Source organism: Mobula hypostoma, chromosome 23, assembly GCF_963921235.1.
Source record: "Mobula hypostoma chromosome 23, sMobHyp1.1, whole genome shotgun sequence".
In the NCBI taxonomy this organism is placed as follows: domain Eukaryota; kingdom Metazoa; phylum Chordata; class Chondrichthyes; order Myliobatiformes; family Myliobatidae; genus Mobula; species Mobula hypostoma.
The window spans coordinates 381,130-405,948 of NC_086119.1; the positions used below are offsets into that span (position 1 = coordinate 381,130).

Here is a 24,819-nt window from a genome sequence, read left to right on the forward strand (position 1 = left end):
CTCTAGAAATGAATGCTAACATTGCATTCCCTTATTCACAACTGACTCAACCTGGAGGTTAACCTTTTGGGTATCTTGCACAAGGACTCCCAAGTCCCTTTGCATCTCTACATCTTGAATTCTCTCCCCACCCAAATAATAGTCTGCCCATTTATTTCTTCCACTAATATGCATGACCATACACTTTCCAACATTGTATTTCATTTGCAACTTCTTTGCCCAATTCCCTAAACTATCTTTGTCTCTCTGCAGGCTCTCTGTTTCCTCAACACTGTCTGCTCCTCCACCTATCTTTGTATCATTGGCAAATTTAGCCACAAACTCATTAATACTGTAGTCCAGATCATTGACATACATCATAAAAAGCAGCGGTCCAACACGGACCCCTGTGGAACTCCACTAGTAACCGGCAGCAAGCCAGAATAGGGTCCTTTTATTCCCACTCTCTGTTTTCTGCTGACCAGCCAATGCTCCACCCATGGTAGTAACTTCCCTGTAATTACATGGGCTCTTATCTTGCTAAGCAGCCTCATGTGCGGCACCTTGTCAAAGGCCTACTGAAAATCCAAGTACACACATCTACTACATCTCCTTTGTCTACCCTGCTTGTAATTTCCTCAAAGAATTGCAGTAGGTAATATCCTATCACCACAGCTTACCTTTTCTCTGCTGTTTTCTTTTGATTTACAGAGCCAGATGCAGTGCCAGAGATCTGACCACAATGACTTCCCTCTGCTAGGTAATTTCCATCCTGCCCTCCCCCCACCAACAGTATCAAAAGTGGTATACCTGTCGTTGATGGGAATGCCACAGGGGTACTCTGCACTGGCTAGTTTGCCCCTTTCCCTTACTGACTGTCGCACAGTCTCTTGTGTCCTTGACCTTGTTCAAAAAAGGTAATGGGGATAGTCCAGGTAACTATAGACCAGCGAGCTTTACGTCTGTGGTGGGAAAGCTGTTGGAAAAGATTCTTAGAGATAGGATCTCTGGGCATTTAGAGAATCATAGTCTGATCAGGGACAGTCAGCATGGCTTTGTGAAGGGCAGATCGTATCTAACAAGCCTGATAGAGTTCTTTGAGGAGGTGACCAGGCATATAGATGAGGGTAGTGCAGTGGATGTGATCTACATGGATTTTAGTAAGGCATTTGACAAGGTTCCACATGGTAGGCTTATTCAGAAAGTCAGAAGGCATGGGATCCAGGGAAGTTTGGCCAGATGGATTCAGAATTGGCTTTCCTGCAGAAAGCAGAGGGTCGTGGTGGAGGGAGTACATTCGGATTTGAGGGTTGTGACTAGTGGACAAGGATTGTTTCTCCGACCTCTACTTTTTGTGATTTTTATTAATGACCTGGATATGGGAGTAGAAGGGTGGGTTGGCAAGTTTGCAGATGACACAAAAGTTGGTGGTGTTGTGGATAGTGTAGAGGATTGTCGCAGATTGCAGAGAGACATTGATAAGATACAGAAGTGGGCTGAGAAGTGGCAGATGGAGTTCAACCCGGAGAAGTGTGAGATGGTACACTTTGGAAGGACAAACTCCAAGGCAGAGTACAAAGTAAATGGCAGGATACTTGGAAGTGTGGAGGAACAGAGGGATCTCGGGGTACATGTCCACAGATTCCTGAAAGTTGCCTCACAGGTAGATAGGGTAGTTAAGAAAGCTTATAGAGTGTTAGCTTTCATAAGTCGAGGGATAGAGTTTAAGAGTCGCGGGGTAATGATGCAGCTCTATAAAACTCTGGTTAGGCCACACTTGGAGTACTGTGTCCAGTTCTGGTTGCCTCAATATAGGAAGGATGTGGAAGCATTGGAAAGGGTACAGAGGAGATTTACCAGGATGCTGCCTGGTTTAGAGAGTATGCATTATGATCAGAGATTAAGGGAGCTAGGGCTTTACTCTCTGGAGAGAAGGACAATGAGAGGAGACATGATAGAGGTGTACAAGATATTAAGAGGAATAGATAGAGTGGACAGCCAGTGCCTCTTCCCCAGGGCACCACTGCTCAATACAAGAGGACATGACTTTAAGGTAAGGGGTGGGAAGTTCAAGGGGGATATTAGAGGAAGGTTTTTTACTCAGAGACTGATTGGTGTGTGGAATGCACTGCCTGAGTCAGTGGTGGAGGTAGATACACTAGTGAAATTTAAAAGACTACTAGACAGGTATATGGAGGAATTTAAGGTGGTGGGTTATATGAGAGGCAGGGTTTAAGGGTCAGCACAACATTGTGGGCCGAAGGGCCTGTACTGTGCTGTACTGTTCTGTGTTCTATGTTAACTATCTTGCTATATGTCCTGTCTATCACTCCTCAGCCTCCTGAATGATCTGGAGTTCATCCAGTTCTCGCTCTAACTCCTTAACATGGAGTGTTAGAAGCTGCAGCTTGTAAGTGTAGTCATCAGGGATACTGGAGATATCTATGGCTTCCCGCATTCCACAAGAGGAACATTCAAAAGTCCTGCCTGACATCCCTACTGTTCTAACTATTGATATATAAAGAAGGAAAACAATAAATAAACTGGAGGAAAAATCTACAAGCTACTTTTTCGCCTCCTCTCAACCACGCCTCTTGTTGCTGAAGCCTCGAAGAGCTAACACCTCAAGTAACTACTCTAACACAGTCCACTTGAACAGATACCACTCCAACAATGGTCACTCCGCTTACCCCTGCCTTATTTTATTTTGTTCTTTCCAGTCAATCCTGATCACTGATTGACTGCTACTCAAAACACCATCCTTCTGAACTCAGTTGGCAAACTTGCGTGAGCTATGTCTTTTCAATCTTCTGATTGCTGATTGGCTGCTGCTCAAAACCTAATTAAAAGTCCTAACCTCTTCAAGCATTCCCTATAACTTCTCAGGTCCTCAAGTCCCAGCAAAATCCTTGGAAATACTCTTTCAAGCTTATTGATACCTTTTCTTTAGACCAGAAGTGTATACAATACTCTAAATTCAGTCTGACCAATATTTATATATTTACCATAAGACCATAAGATATAGGAGCAGAATTAAGTCATTCCTCCCATCGAGTCTGCTCCACCATTCCATCATGGCTGATTTATTATCCTTCTCAACCCATTTACCTACCTTCTCCTCAGAACCTTTGACTAACCAAGAACTGTCAACCTTTGTTTAAATAAACCCAATGACTTGGCCACCAGAGCAGTCCGTGGCAGTTGAATTCCACAGAATCACCACCCTTTGGTGCCACACTTTTATTAGGGGAACGGACAAGAGGTTCTGTGGACGAGAACAAGATTCCCAGATGGTTTGTTGCCTCCCAGCTGTCAGAGTGCGGGATCGAGTCCTCAGCATTCTTAAGTGGAGAGAAAATACAAAAAAACTGAGGCGCAAAGGGACTTTGGAGTCCTTGTGGAGGATTCCCTAAAGGTAATATGAAGGTTGAGTGAGTGGTAAGGAAGACAAATGCAATGTTAGCATTCATTTCAAGGAAGTAATGATGAGACTTTATAAAGCACTGGTGAGGCCTCATTTGGAATATTGTGAGCAGTTTTGGGGCCCTTATCTTAGGAAGGATGTGCTGACACTGGAGAGAGTTCAAAGGAGGTTCACAAAAATTATTTTAAGATTGAATGGCTTGTCATATGAAGAGCGTTTTATGGGTCTGGGCCTGTATTCACTAGGATTCAGAAGAATGAGGGGTGACCTCGTTGAAATCTATCGAATGGTGAAAAGGCCTTGATAGAGTGGATGTGGAGAGACTGTTTCCTAGGGTGGGAGAGTCTAAAACCAGAGGACATAGCTTCAGAATAGAGGGGTGTCCTTTTCAAACAGAGGTGAGGAAGAATTTCTTTAGCCAGAGAGTGGTGAATTTGTGGAACTCTTTGTCACTAGCAGCTGTGGAGGCCAAGTCTTTATGTATATTTAAGGCAGAGGGTAATAAATTCTTGAATGGTTAGAGCATGAAGCGATATGGAGAGGAAGAAGAAGATTGGGGTTGAAAGTAAAATTGGATCAGCCATGATGAAATGGCAGAGCACATTCGATAGGCCAAATGGTCTTTTCAGTTCCTATATCTTACAGTCTAAAATACCTATTAAGTTTGTCTGCCATTTCTTTGTCCCCCATTACCACCTCTCAAGTATCATTTTCCAGCGGTCCAATAGCCACAATCGCCTCTCTTTTACTCTTATATATCTGAAAAACTTTTGGTATCCTCAGTGATATTTCTGGTTAGCTTATCTTCATATTTCATCTTTTTGTCTCCTTTTTTTAGGTACCTCTGTTGGTTTTTAAAAGCTTCCTACTCCTCTGTTTTCCTACTAATTTTACTGTATTACAGCATATGCCCTCTCTTTTGCTTTCATGCTCTTTTTGACTTCCCTTGTCACCCACGGTTACCTCATACTCCCTTTAGAATACTTCTTCATCTTTGGGATATATCTATCCTGCGCCTTCCAAGTTGCCCTGAGAAACTTTTTTATCTTTTTACTTTGTATTTGCACAATTTGTTTTCTTTTGCACACTGGTTGTCCGCCCCGTTGCTGCGGTCTTTCATTGATTCTATTTTGATTATTGGATTTATTGAGTATGTCCGCAAGAAGGAGTTTGTACATTCTCCTTGTGACTGCATTGGTTTCCTTTGGATGCTCCAGTTTCCTCCCACAGGCCAAAAACGTATTGGTTGGTAGGTTAACTGGTTATTGTAAATTGTCCCATGATTAGGCTAGGATTAAATCAGGGGATTGCTGGGTGGTGTGGTTTGAAGGACCGGAAGGACCCATTCTGCATTGTATCTTAACAAATAATAAATAAAATCTAAAAATGAATCTCAGTGTTGTATATGGTGACATATATGTACTTTGATAATAAATTTACTTTGAACTTTGTAATTTGAATTTGCTTTTCCACCTATTTTGGCATTGGTTACTAGAGTCAGAAAATTATGTTGCAGCTTTATAAAACTCTGGTTAAGCTGCTGCTGTGGGCACATGGCCAAGTGGTTAAGGCGTTCGGCTAGCGATCTGAAGGTTGTGAATTCGAGCCCCAGCCAAGGCAGTGTGTTGTGTCCTTGAGCAAGGCCCTTAATCACACAGTGCTCTGTGACGACACTGGTGCCAAGCCCTTCCCTTGGACATCATCGGTGTTGTGGAGAGGGGAGACTTGCAGCATGGGCAACTGCTAGTCTTACTTACAACCTTGTCCAGGCCTGTGCCCTGGAGAGTGAAGACTTTCCAGGCGCAGATCCATGGTCTCGCAAGACTAACGGATGCCTTTACTTTTACTAAGCTGCATCTAGGGTATTGCATTCAATCCTGGAGACTCCATTACAGGAAGGATGTGGAGGCTTTGAAAGGGTATACTAGAGATGTATCAAGATTTTGCCAGCATTAGAGGGCATGTGTATAAGGAGAGGTTAGAGAAACTTGATTTGTTTTCTCTGCAGCAATGGAGGCTGAGGCTGTGTGGGGTGAGGATGCAGGTTGACCAGATAAAAGTTTATAATGAGAGGAATAGGTAGGGTTGAAATGTCTAGTAATAGAAAGGTGATGTGCAGGGCACAGAGAGCAGTGTGCATGAAGTGCTGGTAAAGGGAAATATGATAGAGAATTTTAAGAGGTTTTAGATAGTCCGATGTATGTGCAGAAGATGGAGGGATATGGACACTTATGTAGACAGAAGGGATTAGTTATGCTAGACATTTAATTACTAGTTTAATTCTGCACAACCTAAGTAGGTCATTGGGAAGGAAAAGATGAATTATGAAAGGAAGCTGGCGATTAATATCAAAGAAGGTACTAAAAGCTTTTTAAAAGTATATAAAGGGTAAAAGAGAGTTAAGGGTCGATATAGGACCAATAGAAAATGACACTGGAAATATTGTAATGCGAGATGCAGAGGTGGCAGAGGAATTGAATGCGTATTTTGCATTAGTCTGCACAGTGGAAGACATCTGCAGTATACCAGACATCTAAAAGTGTCAGGGAAGTGAAGTATGTGCAGTGAAAATTACGACTGAGAAGGTGCTCAGGAAGCTAAACAGAAATACTGTATATCTAAAAAAAAGTGAGGCATTGTCCAAAGATTCAATGTCCATTTAGGTAATCGGATGGCAGAGGGGAAGAAGCTGTTCCTGAATTGCTGAGTGTGTGCCTTCAGGCTTCTGTACCTCCTACCTGATGGTAACAGTGAGAAAAGGGCATGCCCTAGGTGCTGCAGGCCCTTAATAATGGACACTGCCTTTCTGAGACACCGCTCCCCAAAGATGTCCTGGATACTTTGTAGGCTAGTATCCAAGATTGGAGCTGACTAGATTTACAACCTTCTGCAGCTTCTTTTTGTCATGTGCAGTCGCCCCTCCATACCAGACAGTGATGCAGCCTGTTAGAATGCTCTCCACTGTACGACTATAGAATTTTTTTGAGTGTATTTGTTGACATGCCAAATCTCTTCAAACTCCTAATAAAGTATAGCTGCTGTCTTGCCTTCTTCATAACTGCATCGATATGTTGGGATGAGGTTAGATCCTCAGAGATCTTGACACGCAGGAACTTGAAGCTGCTCACTCTCTCTACTTCTGATCCCTCTATGAGGATTGGTATGTGTTCCTTCGTCTCACCCTTCCTGAAATCCACAATCAGCTCTTTCATGTACTGATGCTGAATGCCAAGTTGTTGCTGCACCACCACTCCATTAGTTGGCATATCTCACTCCTGTATGCCCTCTTGTCGCCACCTGAGATTCTACCAACAATGGTTATATCGTCAGCAAATTTATAGATGGTATTTGAGCTATGCCTAGCCACGCAGTCATGTGTATTTAGAGTGTAGAGCAGTGGGCTAAGCACACACCCCTGAGGTGTGCCAGAGTTGATCGTTAGCAAGGAGGATATCTTACCACCAATCCCCACAGATTGTGGTCTTCCAGTTAAGGAAATCAAGGATCCAATTGCAGAGGGAGGTACACAGAGGCCCTGGTTCAGGATTGTGGGAATGATGGTATTAAATACTAAGCTATAGTCGATGAACAGCATCCTGACGTAGGTGTTTGCATTGTCCGGGTGGTCTAAAGCCATGCAGAGAGCCATTGAGATTGTGTCTGTTGTTGACCTATTGTGGCAATAGGCAAATTGCAATGGGTCCAGGTCCTCGTTGAGGCAGGAGTTCAGTCTAGTCTAGTCAGGACTAACCTGTCTTCATCACTGTCGGTGTGAGTGCTACCAGATGATAGTCATTAAGGCATCCCACATGATTCTTCTTAGGCACTGGTATAATTGTTGCCTTTTTAAAGCAAGTGGGAACTTCCGCCCATAGCAGTGAGAGGTTGAAAATGTCCTTGAATACTCCCGCTAGTTGGTTGGCACAGGTTTTCAGAGCCTTACCAGGTTCTTACGCCATTGGGTCCTTAGGCCTTGCGAGAGTTCACTCTCTTTAAAGACAGCCTAACATTGGCCTCTGAGACGGAGATCACAGGGTCATCAGGTACAGCAGGGAGCTTCACAGCTGTTGTTGTGATCTGATGGTGGATAAGTCTCCAGGACCTGATGGAATGCACCCTGGGGTTCTGAAAGAAGTAGCTGGAGAGATTGCAGGGGCATTAACAATGATGTTTCAAAAGTTGTTAGATTCTGGCATTGTACTGGATGACTGGAAAATTGCAAATGTTGCTCCACTATTTAAGAACGGTGGGAGGCAGCAGAGAAGAAACTATAGACCTGTTAACCTGACATCAGTGGTTGGGAAGTTGTTGGAATCGATTGTTTATTGATGAGATTACAGAGTACGTAGAGGCACATGACAAGATAGGCCAAAGCCAGCATGGTTTCCTGAAAGGAAAATCCTGCCTGACTAACCTACTTCAGTTTTTTGAGGAAATTACAAGCAGGGTAGACAAGGGAGATGGAGTGGATGTGGTGTACTTGGATTTTCAGAAGGCCTTTGACAAGGTGCCGCACATGAGGCTGCTTAGCAAGATAAGAGCCCATGGAATTACAGGGAAGTTACTAGCATGGGTGGAGCATTGGCTGATTGGTAGAAAACAGAGAGTGGTATAAAGGGATCCTATTCTGGCTGGCTACCAGTTACCAGTGGAGTTCCACAGGGTCAGTGTTGGGACCACTGCTTTTTACGATGCATGTCAATGATTTGGACTATGGGATTAATGGATTTGTAGCTAAATTTGCCAATGATACAAAGATAGGTGGAGGAGCAGGTAGTGTTGAGGAAACAGAGTGCCTGCAGAGATACCTAGGTAGTTTAGAGGAATGGGCAAAGAAGTGACAAATGAAATACAATGTTGGAAAGTGCATGGTCATGCACTTTGGTGGAAGCAGTAAACAGGCAGACTATTATATAGCTAGGGAGAGAATTCAAAATGCAGAGAAGCAAAGGGTCTTGGGATTCCTTGTGCAGGATACCTGAGAGGTTAACCTCCAGGTTGAGTCGGTTGTGAAGAAGGCGAATGCAATGTTGGCATTAATTTCTGGAGGTATATAATATAAGAGCAGGAGTGTGATGTTGAGGCTCTATAAGGCACTCATGAGACCACACATGTATTATGTGCAGTTTTGGGCTCCTTATTTTAGAAAGGATATACTGACATTGGAGAAGGTTCAGAGAAGGTTCATGAGAGATTCCAGGAATAAAAGGATTGCCATATGGGGAACATCTGGCAGCTCTTGGGCTGTATTCCCTGGAGTTCAGGAGAATGGAGAGATCTCAGGGAAACATTCTAGCTGTTAAAAGGCCTGAACAGATAAGATGTGGCAAAGTTATTTCCCATGGTAGGGGATTATAGGACAAGAGGGCACGACTTCAGGATTGAAGGACATCTGTTTAGAACAGAGATGCAGAGAAATTACTTTAGTCAGAGGGTGGTAAATCTGTGGAATTTGTTGCCACGAGCGGCTGTGGAAGCCAAGACATTGGCTGTATTTAAGGCAGAGATTTATAGGTTCTTGATTAGCTGGGACCTCAAAGGATATGGGGAGAAGGCAGGGGAGTGGGGATGACTGGAAGAATTGGATCAGTCAATGATTGAATGGCGGAGCACACTTGATGGGCCGACTGGTCTACTTCTGCTCCTATATCTTATGGTCTTAGCATTGTTAGCAAAATAGGTTATTTCCATGCTTTACCTTTCTGGGTTTTGTGTCTGGCACAGTGTACACCAAGCCAAGGCAGCTTGTGCATAGAGAGAAAAACAGTTACCCCCTTTCTGCAAAATACACCATTCTAGTTTTTGTACTTTTTCTGCTTTTGATGACTTCCTGAGATAAAATAAAATGGAAACTGGTGAAAATACTTATTTGGTTGGGCAAGAATATTGACCTGTCTTCAGAAACTGATGTTTTCATTTTTGTGTCTCTAGGGAGCGTCTACAAAACTCTTGTTAATCGGATCGGTTCTACATTGGAGAAACAGATTTGTAGACACCTCGTTGGGAAAATACAAGAAAGCAAACCAGTTCAAACTAGGAATGAGGCATTTCAGAGTCATATCCAGGATGGTATGGTGCGTTTTTTTCTTTTAACAATCAACATGCTATGCACCATGTACACTAGTGGTCACCAACCTTTTTAAGCCCAAGATCCCCTACCTCGACCTCAGTGAAAGGCAAGATCTACCTACTAAATCGTTTAGAGAAAAAACAGCTCAGATTGTACTTCCAATTTGAGGCCTTTTATTTGGGTGAATTGTATTTGAATTACACAAAATACTTTTGTCAAACTTTCAAATTAATTCAAACAAGAAAACTCTGTAACTAGCATATCAAACAGGCCATAGCTGTCTTTCTTTAAGAATATTACAATACTTCACACCTTTAATTCTAAGTTTCATTATTTAATTTTATTTCAACACGAGAAATAAATGAATAAAAATTGACTGTTGCATTCAGTGTGATGACTGGGGCTGAATACTTTCTGCTAGTTCCCAGAAATTTGGCTCATAACTACAGACAGCCAGTCTGAGACGGTCTGTGAGGTGTAGGGTTGCCAACTGTCCCGTATTTCCCCCGCTAAGGTAGAGCGTTCCTGTGAAACCTTTCATGCCGAAATGCTTTACACCGAAGAAGCAATTACCATTCATTTATATGGAAAAAAATTTTGAGCATTCCCAGACCCCAAAAAAATTACCTACCAAATCATACCAAATAACACATAAAACCTAAAATAACACTAAAGTATAGTAAAAGCAGGAATGATATGATAAATACACAGCCTATATAAAGTAGAAATAATGAAAATTAAGCCAAAACCGATTGGTGGGGTAAAGAAAAGAAATCGGCACGTACGCGCATGCACACACAGGTGCCTGCACAAGGCTTCATGGTCATGGTAGTCTTTTTTGGGGTAAACACAAATGTCCCGGGATTTGACTGCTGCTTTTGTCCCTTATTTGAGAGTGAGAAAGTTGGCAACCCTGGTGAGGTGTCTGTCAGTCAGTCAGCTCCTGTACTTAGATTTAATAATTTTCATCTGTGAAAATGCAATTCACATAGATAAGTTGACCCGATGTAGGCACTGACTTTTAGTGGTATAAAAACAACGCGCACACCGCGCATAGCTCAGCCCCATCAGTAGTAATTGCCACTAGTTTATGAATGGGGATGTCATTTTCACGGACATATTTTTTAAACTCATTGTAAATATCCTCACCTCTCGTTCTTTCCTTTAATTGCAAAAGAGTGAGGAACTCCTCCTTTGTTGTAAAATCCTGGAAAGCTATTCTGACAAATGCAACAAGCTGAGCTGTTTGCATTACATCCAGGGATATCGAACTGTAGTGAGAAAATATTCACAGAGTAACAAGTCGATCCACGTCCTCTGACAGTGATTCTACCCTCCTTGTCACTGTTGCAGGGCCAAGCGGTATATTACGTATTGCGGTTGTGATGCCGTTTTTGTTTTTAAATTCATTAAGAACAGTCTCTGCGGTAATGACCATTGCTTCCTTGAATAAATCGCCATCTGTAAAAGGCTCCTTGTGCTTAGCCAAAAGGTGACTTACACGAAATGATGCTTCAATAGCAGACTTACTTTGAGCAGCATGTTTTGTGGAAAACGATTGCTGGGCCTTCAACCCCGATTTCAGCTCAACGAATTGCGCTCTTTGGGGGGTAGGTGTCTTTAAATTCCTGGTGGTTGGCATTGCGCTGCCGCTCCAGATTCCCTCTTTTAGTCAGTGCTTGTGTTTGGTGGCACAACATACATACACACTTGTCTTTCACCAAGGTAAATAGAAATTCCTCTTCCCATTCTGGATGGAATTTGTACGTTTTTGCCTTCTTTCATGGAGCCTCTGCCACACTATCAGGATACCACGAGCGATTGCTGATTGCGTCGCCTCTGATCTGGGCCGACATTTACGTGCCAGGCAGCACCTAATTAATTAGCTTGTTTATTTCGGCTTTATATCTTAAAGATGTGCTGTGTGCCTCCCGACTACTTCTGCACCCCTGCATGCTTCGCGGCCCTGAGGTTGGGGACACTGCCGAATATTGATGTTTGCGACAGTCTGTACTCTCATCTAATCTGATTGGTCACTTTGATGGAGCACAGGCTACACTGAAAACGCGGTGCAAGGCAGGGGAACTACACACATGCGCACTGGGCAGAAAGAACGGAACTAATCCCCCGTAACCCGGAAACAATCTCTCTTTACAAACAGCTTTTAGCGAAAATATTGCTATATTACCATTATCCTAATTAGTATTACTTTTGTAATGCTCACATAACAGTACTTGTGTATTTATTTTTGATTTTTCTTCGGGATCTACTGGGAAAGTCTCAAAGATCGACTGGTTGATCGCGATCGACGGGTTGGCGACCCCTAATGTACACCTTGAGGTATGATCAGTTGGGAGTTATGCAGTCACTAGAAACCTGACATAAAAACAGAAACTAGATCAGACACTAGTAGAAACAAAGCTAAAATAATAGGATTATGGTCTTCATTCATTCAACGTTTTTCATGCAGTACTAATTATTGTAAATCTTTTCATCACTTGGTCCATTAATTACCAACTTCAGTCTGACTGGTAATTTAATGACTGTACATATTTTTTTCCTTTGCAATAGTTCAAAAAATGTTGTAAACAATTTAGTTGAATTTTTAAATTATTGACTGTTAAATTTTTGAGGAGTCTCTGTGGGTGGAAGTTAGGAACAGGAAAGGGTCAATAACTCTACTGGGTATTTTTTATAGACCACCCAATAGTAACAGGGACATCGAGGAGCAGATAGGGAGACAGATTCTGGAAAGGTGTAATAATAACAGGGTCGTTGTGGTAAGAGATTTTAATTTCCCAAATATTGATTGGCATGTCCCTAGAGCGAGGGGTTTAGATGGGGTGGAGTTTGTTAGGTGTGTTCAGGAAGGTTTCTTGACACAATATGTAGATAAGCCTACAAGAGGAGAGGCTGAACTTGATCTGGTATTGGGAAATGAACTTGGTCAGGTGTCAGGTCTCTCAGTGGCAGATTTCCTGGTGGTGGCTGATGGAGTAACAGCAATCTGTCGTTGCTCCACCTCTAATTATCTTACTATTTCCAACCTGTCTCGAAACTTCTTTTTTAAGTGCGATCGCTCTCACTGGAGGCTGGAACTACGCAGAGGTTTAAAAAGAGGAGAAGAGAAGCTGAGGCTTGCTGCTGAAGAAAAGCGTACTCATCGGAAAAACAGCACCAAGACAACACTGGAGGACAGTGCCTTCAAGTGCAGTCGCTGCAGCCGAGACTGTCACTCCTGTGTGGGCCTCTACAGCCACTACAGACGCTGCTCTAACACAGACTGAAGCAAGACTTTCCAGGCGCAGATCCATGGTCTCGCGAGACTAACGGATGCTACCAAGACCAAGACCAATTCTTTCATTATGGCTGGAAGGAGGGCCAGAGGTACTAAAAAGGATGATCTTCCTGCCTCTTTGGATTCTATTATGGATTTGCTGCAAAGTCATACACAAGAAGCCTGTGAGGTTTCAACAATTAAGCACTGAATTTAAACAAATAGATGGTAAATTGGATTCTTTTCAACAAACTCTTAATGAACACGATAAACATATTAAAAATAATGATGAAAACTTGTCGGCTCTGGAAACAGAAGTGGATGAATTGCAGAAGCTTTGTGAAAAGCAATCGAAGTCCAACGAAAAGTTAAGACAGAAGATTATCAACCTAGAAAATAGAAGTAGAAGGAACAGCCTTCGGGTTCTGGGTCTCGAAGAATTACTCGAAGGTAATCATCCTATGGAGTTTTTTGCAAACTTTTTGCAAGAATTATTTCCAGAGATTTTGACATCTGTGCCTGTGATCGATCGAGTTCACAGATCTCCTGCGTTTAGACCTACTAACGGTCAGAGACCAAGATCAGTAATAACCTGTTTTCAGGAATTTAAAACAAAGGAACTCTTAATTCGCAAATCTCGTTGAAGAGGCATGACCGACTATAATGGTTGCAAGATTAGAATTGTCGAAGGTTATTCGCATGAGGTTATGCAGGAACGTGTTAAGTTCAAAGAAGTCCTGTCTGAGCTCTTTAATAAGGGTTTCAAGCCTTCCCTTCGCTACCTAACCCGACTCAGAATCACACTTAAAAACGGTTCTTTTGAATGGTTCCACTCGACTGTTGAAGCACAAAATTTTTTAAATCCGAAGGCTAGCTGTTTAGTTTCTCCTTACATGAAGACACAAGATTAAATGAGAAACTTTTAATTCGCAAATCCCGTCAAAGGGGCATGATTGGTATAGGGTGGAATATTAAGATTCTCGAAGATTATTTGCTTGAGGTGATGCAGGAATGTGCTAAATTTAAACAAGCTCTGTTGGAACTTTTTTAATAAGGGTTTTAACCCATCCCTTGGCTACCCAGTTTGACTGAGAATCTCATTAAAGATGGATCCTTCATATGGTTTCGTTTGAATGCTGAAGCACAAAGATTTTTTAAATTTGAAGGCTAACTGCTTAGTCTGTTTTTCCATGAAGATATAAGATTAATGTTTAATGTCTATCTGTACGAATAATTGTATCTTTTACTTTTGGTATACCTTTGTAACTAATTTCCTTTCGTATTTTTAATACTGCATTTTTGATATACAAAAATTGAATCTCTTGTTTGGGTATTGTTTAGTCTAGGTTGGAATATAAATAACCTTGAAACTAATTGGAGCGATCACCAGGTTTTTTAGGGGGTTGTCCGTAGTTGTAGATGCCGACTTTCTATTGGTCGGTTTTCTTTCTTTGGGGGGTGAGCAGGAGTATGGTTTTTTTTCCCTGAAGCTGTTTTCAAATTTTTAGCCAACTTGTTGCTTGGTTAACATTTCTCAAGGTTTATGGCTTGGTTTTTAACTTATATTTTAACACTTCCTTTAAATAATATTAAAACTGGACCAAACTATTAATTTACTCAGTTTTAACTTGAAAGGGTTAAATCACCCTGTTAAACGTAATAAGATTTTTGCTTATGTTAAGAAATTTAATGTCCCTATTTTTTTTTACAAGAAACTCACATACGCAAATATGATAATCTACGTTTTTTTTAGCCGTTGGAATGGACTTTGTTTTCACTCTTTTTTTCAGGCCAGATCTAGTGGAGTTTCGATTCTTATAGATAATACACTTTCCTTTGTCCAACATTAAATAGTGTCTGATACTAATGGATGTTTTGTTATAGTTCCAGGAAAACTAGATAATAAATTAATAGTATTTGCCAATGTGTATGCCCCAAATGTAGGATCCAGGATTCTTTAAGCGTTTTGTTTTCATTTTTACCAGATCTGAATCTTTATTCTTTGGTGATGGGAGGAGATTTTAACTGTTGGCTAGACCCAACTTAAGACCAATCATCTTCTAAACCAGCGTCTCTAAATAAATCAGCTTTGTTTATTCAATCCTTTTTATTGAAGTGTGGTATAGTTGACGTTTGGCATTTTTTTACATCCTTTAGATAGGGAGTATTTGTTTTTTTCCCATGTTCATTATACATATTCCAGGATTGATTTTTTTTTATCGATAGTCAAATGATTTCATTAGATCATTCCTGTGATTATAAAAAGATTGCTGTTTCAGATCATGCTCCTATATTTCTATCTTTAAAACTCCCTGGTCTTCCTCAAACCAACAGATTTTGGCATTTTAATACAACTTTGTTATCTGATAAGGAATTTTTAAAATTTCTAGAGACACATATTATTTTGTTTTTTGAAGAGAATAAAAAGGAAGAGACTTCTAATCTTATTGTATGGGATCTTACAAGGCCTATATTAGAGGACTAATTTTTTCTTATACTACAAGCGTTAAGAATAAAGCTAATAAAGAAAGAATTGAATTAGCCAATCAATTGAAACAATTAGCCTGCTGCGTTCACCAGCAACTTTGATGTGTGTTGCTAATGCTCCAGATCCTGTTTTATATAAAAGACGTGTTGAAGTTAAAACTAATTATGATCTTCTGTTAACATATTCAATTCAAACTCAACTTCTTAAAGATAAAACTCAATTTTACATTCATGGAGATAAATCAGGCAAAGTATTGGCCAACCAATTAAAAACTTCTGCAGTTAAATGACAAATTAAAGAAATTTGCAAAACTAATGGTGATATGACAACTGATTATTCTGAAATAAATGATACCTTTAGAGAATTCTATTCTAAACTTTATAGTTCTGATTCCCCTAAAGATAATACTGTAATAAATAATTTTCCAGATCAATTAAATATCCCTGCACTTTCTGCAGATAATTGCAAGCAGATGGATCAACCCTTTTCTTATGAGGAAATTGCCGAGGCTATATGTTCATTACATTTGCGGAAGGCTCTGGGTCCAGATGGATTTTCTGAAGAATTTTATAAGGCTTTTTCTTCATTAATTATACTGCAGTTACACTTAGTCTTTTTGGATTCTTTCAAATTGGGTAGTTTGCCTCGATCTTTTTAATGAAACTTCTATTTCGCTTATCCTAAAAAAGAACAAGGATCCAACTGAATGCTCTTCATATAGGCCAATTTTATTACGCAATGTTGATACTAAAATTCTTTCTAAACCATTTAAATTTCACTGCAAAACTAGACAAGGCTGTCCATTGAGTCCTTTGCTTTTTGATCTAGCTTTAGAACCCCTTGCCATTGCTTTTCAAGAATTTAATGATATCTGAGGTATTTTAAGGAGAGGTATCACCCACAAAATCTCGCTTTACACTGATGATATATTGCTTTTTATCTCTAATGTTGAGACCTCGTTACCTTGCGTACTTTCTTTACTCTCCTATTTTAGCTAGTTTTCAGGATATAAATTGAACCTACATACGAGTGAATTATTTCCTTTAAATAATTTGGTATCAATTAATACTAATCTCCCTTTTAAAATTGTAAGGAGTCAATTTACTTATTTGGGTATAACAATCACTAAGAATTACAAACACCTGTTTAAAGAAAACTTTCTTACTTTATTGAACCATGTAAAAAAGATATTACTAAATTGGTCACCTCTTTCAATATCGTTGATTGGATGAATTAATTCTATTAAAATGAATATTCTACCTAAATTTATATATCTTTTTCAGGCTTTACCTGTTTTTATTCCTAAATCCTTTTTTGACTCTCTTGAATCTATTTTATCCTCCTATATATGGAAAAATAAATGTCCTCGTTTAAATAAAGTTCATCTTCAAAAACCTAAAAGGTCTGGAGATTTAGCCTTACCTAATTTTAGGTTTTATTACTGGGCAGTTAATATATGATATCTTACGTTTTGGCTATATTATATTAATCGTGTAGACTGTCCGGTATGTGTTTCTTTAGAAGCTAACTCTGTGAATAAATTTTCTATTCTTTCTCTTCTTGGGTCCTCACTTCCTTTATTTGTAAGTAAACTAACTGATAATTTAATAGTTAAACATACTCTGAGAATCTGGATACAATTTACAAAACATTTTGGTTTACTGAGATTTTCCCTTTCTAGTCCCATTTATTCTAACTTTTTAAACCCTCCATAACTGATTTAGTTTTTAAACAATGGGACAGGTTGGGTATTAAATGCTTTTGGGATCTGTTTGTTGGAGGAAATCTTTTTTCATTTGAGCAATTGTCAGCTAAAACTCACTTTTTTAGATATCTACAAATCAGAGACTTTCTAAGATCTTAATTATGCACATTTCCTATAAGCTCAGATAAGAACTTACTAGACGCAATTTTTAATTTGACACCTTTTCATAATGGTTCAATATCTAATATTTATGGTATGCTACTGGAGACGAGGAATATTCCTTTAGACAAAATTAAGAATCTCTGGGAACAAGATTTACAGACATCAATATCTGAGGAAACTCAGAATGAAATGTTTAAACTGGTTAATACTTCATCGCTGTGTGCTTACCATTCCCTCATACAATTTAAGGTGGTACTTAGAGTCCATATGACTAAAGATAAGCTATCTCGTTTTTATTTGGATATATCTCCCTACTGTGACACCTGTAATAATGAAGAAGCTTCATTAATTCATATGTTTTGGACTTGTCCATGTCTTGAAAAATATTGGAAGGAAGTTTTTCAAACTTTTTCTTTACTTTTCAAAGTCAATTTTAAGCCTAATCCTCTGACGGCCCTATTCGGTATTGTTGCAGGACAAGATATCAAGTTGAAGACATCTGATTTACATATTTTTGCCTTTAGCTCTCTTACAGTTAGGAAGGCACTTTTGTTTAAATGGTGTGACGAGAATACACATAGATTAAGATGTTAGCTGTCCTGTGCTGGCACCAGTGGGATCAGCAGTTGGTCTGCCACCTGTCTTCAGGCGAAAGAGAGATAAGGAAAACAATGGAGCAGCATTTGGAGATGTTACTGAAGGGACGGGAGGGTTTAACGGAAGGAGAGCTGTCAAGATCGGCTCCCCCTTTGAACCCTGAACTGTTTGAAGTGATGGACAGGCGATACCCCAGCAGGGGGATAAAAAGGGACAGGTTCGCTAAGGCAACACACACACGACACCACGAGGTAACGAGACCCTGGAAGCGGTGCGCCTCCCATAAGTCGGTGGGAAGTTTTGGAGGGCTGATCGCAGGACCAAGCCATAGACGTGCAGGTTGGAAAGGCACGATCGGCGGGAACGTGGTGTGTGTCCACCCTTCCCTGGGTGCCAGGTTCACCGCAGAGAAACGATCGTATCTGGAAATGGAGGGGTCACGGTCAGTGACCTCAGAAGACATCACAAAGGGCTCGCTCGAAAGCTGACTGCGAAGAATATCGAAGGTCTGTGTGGAAGCCGTTTGAATATTCATTCATTTTTGCTCTCTCTCTCCTTCCCCCCACTGTTCATCTCCCACGGCAGTGATTACTGCGAACTGAACTGAATTCAATTGAACTGAACTTTGCGTCACTTTGAAACTGGTCATTTACCCCTAGACGACAATAGCGCTTGATTGATCCTGTTATCCTAATTCTGTGTACATGTGTGTTTATCTTTGCTGAACTGTTGCATTTATTATCCTTTTGATTAGAGTAATGTGTTGCTTGTTTCTTTAATGAAACTTTCTTAGTTCTAGTAATCCAGACTCCAACTGAGTGATCCATTTCTGCTGGTTTGGCAACCCAGTTATGGGGTACGTAACAATGGAAAGATGCTTCTCCTCCGACTCATAGTCAATGGTTATGTGACATTATGTCATGCTTAGGTTTAGAGAAGATTCGTTGTTCAATTTCTGAATCTCATCAAGACTTTCAAACATTGTGGGGACCTTTTCTGAATTATTTTCAAAACTTTTAAATTCCTCAATCCATTGTCTAAATTTAGATGTTGGCTATTAATTTTTATTATACGAGAAGGTATTTTACCTTTTTTTCTCCTTAATAAACAGCTTCGGTCTTGGTAGGGGTTAGACTTTTTCTGTAATGAATTAGTATACTTCAGTATAACTTTGACTAACCTACATGAATACGGGATAATGAGATTATTATTATGAATAGATATAATGTAATTGGTAGGTTTTTTTTACCTTTATATATACTTTCTTGTACTCTGTATTCTTCTATGTAGAAACTAATAAGAATATTGAAAGAGAACAGATCTCTCATGGGAGAGCATTTTGGAGATGGTGAACACAACTCTATCTCCTTTACCATAGCATTGGAGAAGGATAGGAACAGACAAATGGAGTAAGGAAAATCTAAGGTTATCAGGCAGAAACCTGGAAGCATAAATTGGAAACAGATGTTCTCAGGGAAATGTACGGAAGAAATGTGGCAAATGTTCAGGGGATATTTGAGTGGAGTTCTGCATAGGTATGTTCCAAGGAGACAGGGAAAGGATGGTAGGGTACAGGAACTGTGGTGTACAAAAGCTTTTGTAAATCTAGTCATGAAGAAAAGAAGAGCTCATGAAAGGTTCAAAAAGCTAGGTAGAGGGCCAAAAGATTATAAGGCTAGCAGGAAGGAGCTCAAGAAAGAAATTAGAAGAGCCAGAAGAGGCCATGAGAAGGCCTTGGTGGACAGGATTAAGGAAAACCTCAAGGCATTCTACAAGTATGTTAAGAGCAAGAGGATAAGACGTGAGAGAATAGGACTAATCAAGTGTGACAGTGGAAAAGTGTGTATGGAACTGGACGAGATAGCAGAGGTACTTAATGAATACTTTGCTTCAGTATTCACTATAGAAAAGGATCTTGGCAATTGTAGGGATGACTTACAGCGGACTGAAAAGCTTGAGCATGTAGATATTAAGAAAGAGAATGTGCAGAAGCTTTTGGAAAGCATCAAGTTGGATAAGTCACCGGGACCGGACAAGATGTACTCCAGACTACTGTGGGAGGCGAGGGAGGAGATTGCTGAGCCTCTGGCGATGATCTTTGCATCATCAGTGGGGAGGGGAGAGGTTCCAGAGGATTGGAGGGTTGCGGATGTTGTTCCATTATTCAAGAAAGAGAGTAGACATAGTAATAGTCAGCATGGCTTTGTGAAATGCAGGTCATGCCTTACGAGCCTGATTGAATTTATTGAGGATGTGACTAAACACATTGATGAAGGTAGAGCAGTAGATTAAGTGTATATGAATTTCAGCAAGGCATTTGATAAGGTTCCCCATACCAGGCTTGTTGAGAAAGTAAGGAGGCATGAGAACCAAGGGGACATTGCTTTGTGGATCCAGAACTGGCTTGCCCACAGAAGGCAAAGAGTAGTTGTAGATGGGTCATATTCTGCATGGAGGTCAGTGACCAGTGGTGTGCCTCAGGGATCTGTTCTGGGACCCTTACTCTCCGTGATTTTTATAAATGACCTGGATAAGGAAGTGGAGGGATAGTTTAGTAAGCTTGCTGATGACACAAAGGCTGTAGGTGCTGTAGACAGTGTGGAGGGCTGTCAGAGGTTACAGTGGGACATTGATAGGAATCAAAAAATGAGTTGAGAAGTGGCAGATGGAGTTCAACCCAGGTAAGTGTGAAGTGGTTCATTTTGGTAGGGCAAAAATAATGGCAGAATATAGTATTAGTGGTAAGACTCTTGGCAGTGTGGAGGATCAGAGGGATCTTGGGGTCCGAGTCCATAGGACGCTCAAAGCAGCTACGCAAGTTGACTCTGTGGTTAAGAAGGCATACAGTGCATTGGCCTTCATCAATCCTGGGATTGAGTTTAAGAGCCAAGAGGTAATGTTGCTGCTATTTAGGACCCTGGTCAAACCCCACTGGGAGTACTGTGCTCAGTTTTGGTTGCCTCACTACAGGAAGGATGTGGAAACCATAGAAAGGGTGCAGAGGAGATTTACAAGGATGTTGCCTGGATTGAGGAGCATGCCTTATGAAAACAGGTTGAGTGAACTTAGCCTTTTCTCCTTGGAGCGACGGAGGATGAGAGGAGACCTGATAGATGTATATAAGATGATAAGAGGCATTGATCGTGTGGATAGTCAGAGGCTTTTTCCCAGAGCTGAAATGGTTGCCACAAGAGGACACAGGTTTAAGGTGCTGGGGAGTAGGTACTGAGGAGATGTCAGGGGTAAGTTTTTTACGCAGAGAGTGGTGAGTGCGTGGGACGGGCTGCCGGCAACGGTGGTGGAGGCAGATACAATAGGGTCTTTTAAGAGACTTTAGGATAGGTACATAGAGCTTAGAAAAATAGAGGGCTATGGGTAAGCCTAGTAATTTCTAAGATAGGGACATGTTCAGCACAACTTTGTGGGCCGAACAGCCTGTATTGTGCGGTAGGTTTTTCTATGTTTCTATGAAATTACTTTGTGGATCCAGAACTGGCTTGCCCATAGAAGGCAAAGAGTGGTTGTAGACCGGTCATATTCTGCATGGAGGTCGATCACAAGTGGTGTTACTCAGGGATCTGTTCTGGGACCCCCTACTCTTTGTGATTTTTATAAATGACCTGGATGAGGAAGTGGAGGGATGGGTTAGTAAATTTGCTGATCACACAAAGGTTAGGGGTGTTGTGGATAGTGTGGAGGGCTGTCAGAGGTTACATCAGGACATTGATAGGAATCAAAAAATGGGTTGAGAAGAGTGTGAGGTGGTTCATTTTGGTAGGTCAAATATAATGACAGAATATATTTTTAATGGTAAGATTCTCGGCAGTATGGGGGACACTCAAGGCTATTGCACAGGTTGTGGTTAAGAAAGCAGATGGTGCATTGGCCTTCATCAATCGCTCTATAAAACTGTCTCCTTTTAAACTCTTCTCGCTGTTCTACCTGTCTGACGTCCATGCGCTTGCGCAGTCGTGCCTCAAACAAACCACTGAAGAAATAACCTAATAGCATGGTGCATTAATTATTTAAATGAGAACTGATTAGAATACTTAAGTGTATCCTCGAAAAGCAGTGATCTGCGCGAGTATGGACCAAGTTTCTAATGGGGAAAATGACCGTGTCATGGGTTTTGTTTTCTGTGACTCAATGAGGAATTGTAATCAAACTAAAACACAAAGAAACATCTGGTCAGGAGATCATAGTGCTGGAATCGCTCAGGGGACTAGGTAAGTAGCTTTAGAAGCAAACCTTGAGGGTTAAATATTAATAAATATTCCTTTCAGATGATAAGGATTTATTTTTACTTTTCAGATATCTCTATTACATAAATGGCCAGACATGAAATCCAAATTGCATATTTTATTCAATCATAGTTTACCTCCAGATTTGAGGAAGCTCACTTGGAACTTTTATCTGTCCAACACAAAAGGTAACAATGGAAAAAAAAATTATCCTTTCTCAGACAATGTTTTGCAGGTGGAAATGAATATAGCAGATCAGAAAGAAAATCTATTGACAAGGTCAGGGATTTGGAACATACAACAATATTAAGTGTTTCTGGATTTGGTGTGTTTTAACAAAATGACTGCCATCTTTTTGTTGGCTTTGTGGAACAATCTATGTTCCGTGCCTATTCTGGTATCTGTCCCCCACTTTTCCTTCGCTACATCGACGACTGCATTGGCGCTGCTTCCTGCATGCATGCTGAGCTCGTTGACTTTATTAACTTTGCCTCCAACTTTCACCCTGCGCTCAAGTTTACCTAGTGTATTTCTGACACCTCCCTCCCCTTTCTAAATCTTTCTGTCTCTGTCTCTGGAGACAGCTTATCCACTGATGTCTACTATAAACCTACTGACTCTCACAGCTATCTGGACTATTCCTCTTCTCAGCCTGTCTCTTGCAAAAATGCCATCCCCTTCTCGCAATTCCTCCGTCTCCGCCACATCTGCTCTCAGGATGAGGCTCTTCATTCCAGAACAAGGGAGATGTCCTCCTTTTTTAAAGAAAGGGGCTTCCCTTCCTCCACTATCAACTCTGCTCTCAAACGCATCTCCCCCAATTCACGTACATCTGCTCTCACTCCATCCTGCTGCCACCCCACTGGGAATAGGGTCCCCCTGGACCTCACCTACCACCCCACCAGCCTCCGGGTCCAACATATTATTCTCCGTAACTACCGCCACCTCCAACGGGATCCCACCACTAAGCACATCTTTCCCTCCCCCCCCCCCGCTTTCCGCAGGGATCGCTCCCTACGCGACTCCCTTGTCCATTCGTCCCCCCCATCCCTCCCCACTGATCTCCCTCCTGGCACTTATCCTTGTAAGCGAAACAAGTGCTACACATGCCCTTACACTTCCTCCCTTACCACCATTCAGGGCCCCAGACAGTCCTTCCAGGTGAGGCGACTCTTCACCTATGAGTCGGCTGGGGTGATATACTGCGTCCGGTGCTCCCGATGTGGCCTTTTATATATTGGCGAGACCTGACGCAGACTGGGAGACCGCTTTGCAGAACACCTACGCTCTGTCCGCCAGAGAAAGCAGGATCTCCCAGTGGCCACACGTTTTAATTCCACGTTCCATTCCCATTCTGACATGTCTATCCACGGCCTCCTCTACTGTAAAGATGAAGCCACACTCAGGTTGGAGGAACAACACCTTATATTCCGTCTGGGTAGCCTCCAACCTGATGGCATGAACATCGACTTCTCTAACTTCCACTAATGCCCCGACTCCCCCTCGTACCCCATCTGTTATTTATTTTTATACACACATTCTTTCTCTCACTCTCCTTTTTCTCCCTCTGTCCCTCTGACTATACCCCTTGCCCATCCTCTGGGTTCCCCCCTCCCGCTTGTCTTTCTCCTCGGACCTCCTGTCCCATGATCCTCTCATATCCCCTTTGCCAATCACCTGTCCAGCTCTTGGCTCCATCCCTCCTCCTCCTGTCTTCTCCTATCATTTTGGATCTCCCCCTCCCCGTCCCACTTTCAAATCTCTTACTAACTCTTCCTTCAGTTAGTCCTGACGAAGGGTCTCGGCCTGAAACGTCGACTATACCTCTTCCTAGAGATGCTGCCTGGCCTGCTGCGTTCACCAGCAACTTTGATGTGTGTTGACTGTCATCTACATCTTTTTGTATTGATTGATTGAGATACAGTGCAGAATAGGCCCTTCTGGCCCTTTGAGCCGTGTTGTCTAACAGCCCCCAATTTAACCCTAGCCTAATCACGGGACAATTTACAATGATCAATTAACCTAGCAACCAGTACATCGTTGGACTATAGGAGGAAACTGGAACACTGGGAAGAAACCCATGCAGTCACGGGGAGAATGTACAAACTCCTTACAGACAGCAGCAGGAAATGAACCCAGGTCACTGGTACTGTAAAGCATTGTGCTAACTGCTGTGCTACCGTGCCACCCCACTTACAACATATAAAGACCGTAAAACCATAAGATATAGGAGCAGGGTAAGGCCATTTAGCTCTTTGAGTCTGCTTCACCATTTCATCATGGTTTCTTATTTTCCCTCTCAATCCCACTCTTCTGCCTTCTCCCCATAACCTTTCATGCCCCAACTAATCAAAAACCTATTAACCTCTGCCTTAAGTACACCAGATGACCTGGCCTCCACAGCTGCCTATGGCAATGAATTCCACAGATTCACCACCCTCCAGGTAAAGAAATTCCTCCTCATCTCCATTCTAAATGGACATCCCTCCATTTTGAGGCTGTGCCCTCTGGTCCTAGACTTCCCAATTGTAGGAAACATCGTCTCCACATCCACTCTATCTAGGCCTTCCAACATTTGATAGGATTCAATGAGACCACCCTTCATTCTTATAAATTCCAGCAAGTACAGGTGCAGAACCATCAAACACTCCTCATACAATTTCCGTTCATTCTCAAAATCATTCTTGTGAACCTTCTCTGAATGCTCTCCAACGTTAGCTCAACCTTTCCTAAATAAGGGGCCCAAAACTTCTCATAATACTCCCAAGTGAGTCCTCATCAGTGTCTTATAAAGCCTTAGCATTACATCCTTGTTTTTTTATTTGAGTCGTCTTGAAATTAATACTAACATTGCATTTGCCTTCCTCGCCACTGAC

At 41.4% G+C, this 24,819-nt stretch overlaps 1 protein-coding gene across 4 annotated transcripts in view; it reads left to right on the forward strand.

Moving 5' to 3' along the window:
- Positions 1–24,819, forward strand: part of LOC134336647 (uncharacterized) — a 94,233-nt gene that overhangs the window by 40,162 nt on the left and 29,252 nt on the right. For 2 of the 4 annotated variants that reach the window (XM_063030983.1, XM_063030981.1), the window contains exons 3-4: positions 9,335–9,477; positions 22,014–22,131. In XM_063030983.1, coding sequence (XP_062887053.1) covers positions 9,335–9,477; positions 22,014–22,131 — 261 coding nt within the window. Of the gene's footprint in view, positions 1–9,334; positions 9,478–11,751; positions 11,814–12,544; positions 16,347–22,013; positions 22,132–24,819 lie in introns of those variants that run through there. The other 2 variants (XM_063030985.1, XM_063030984.1) reach the window with 2 other exon arrangements.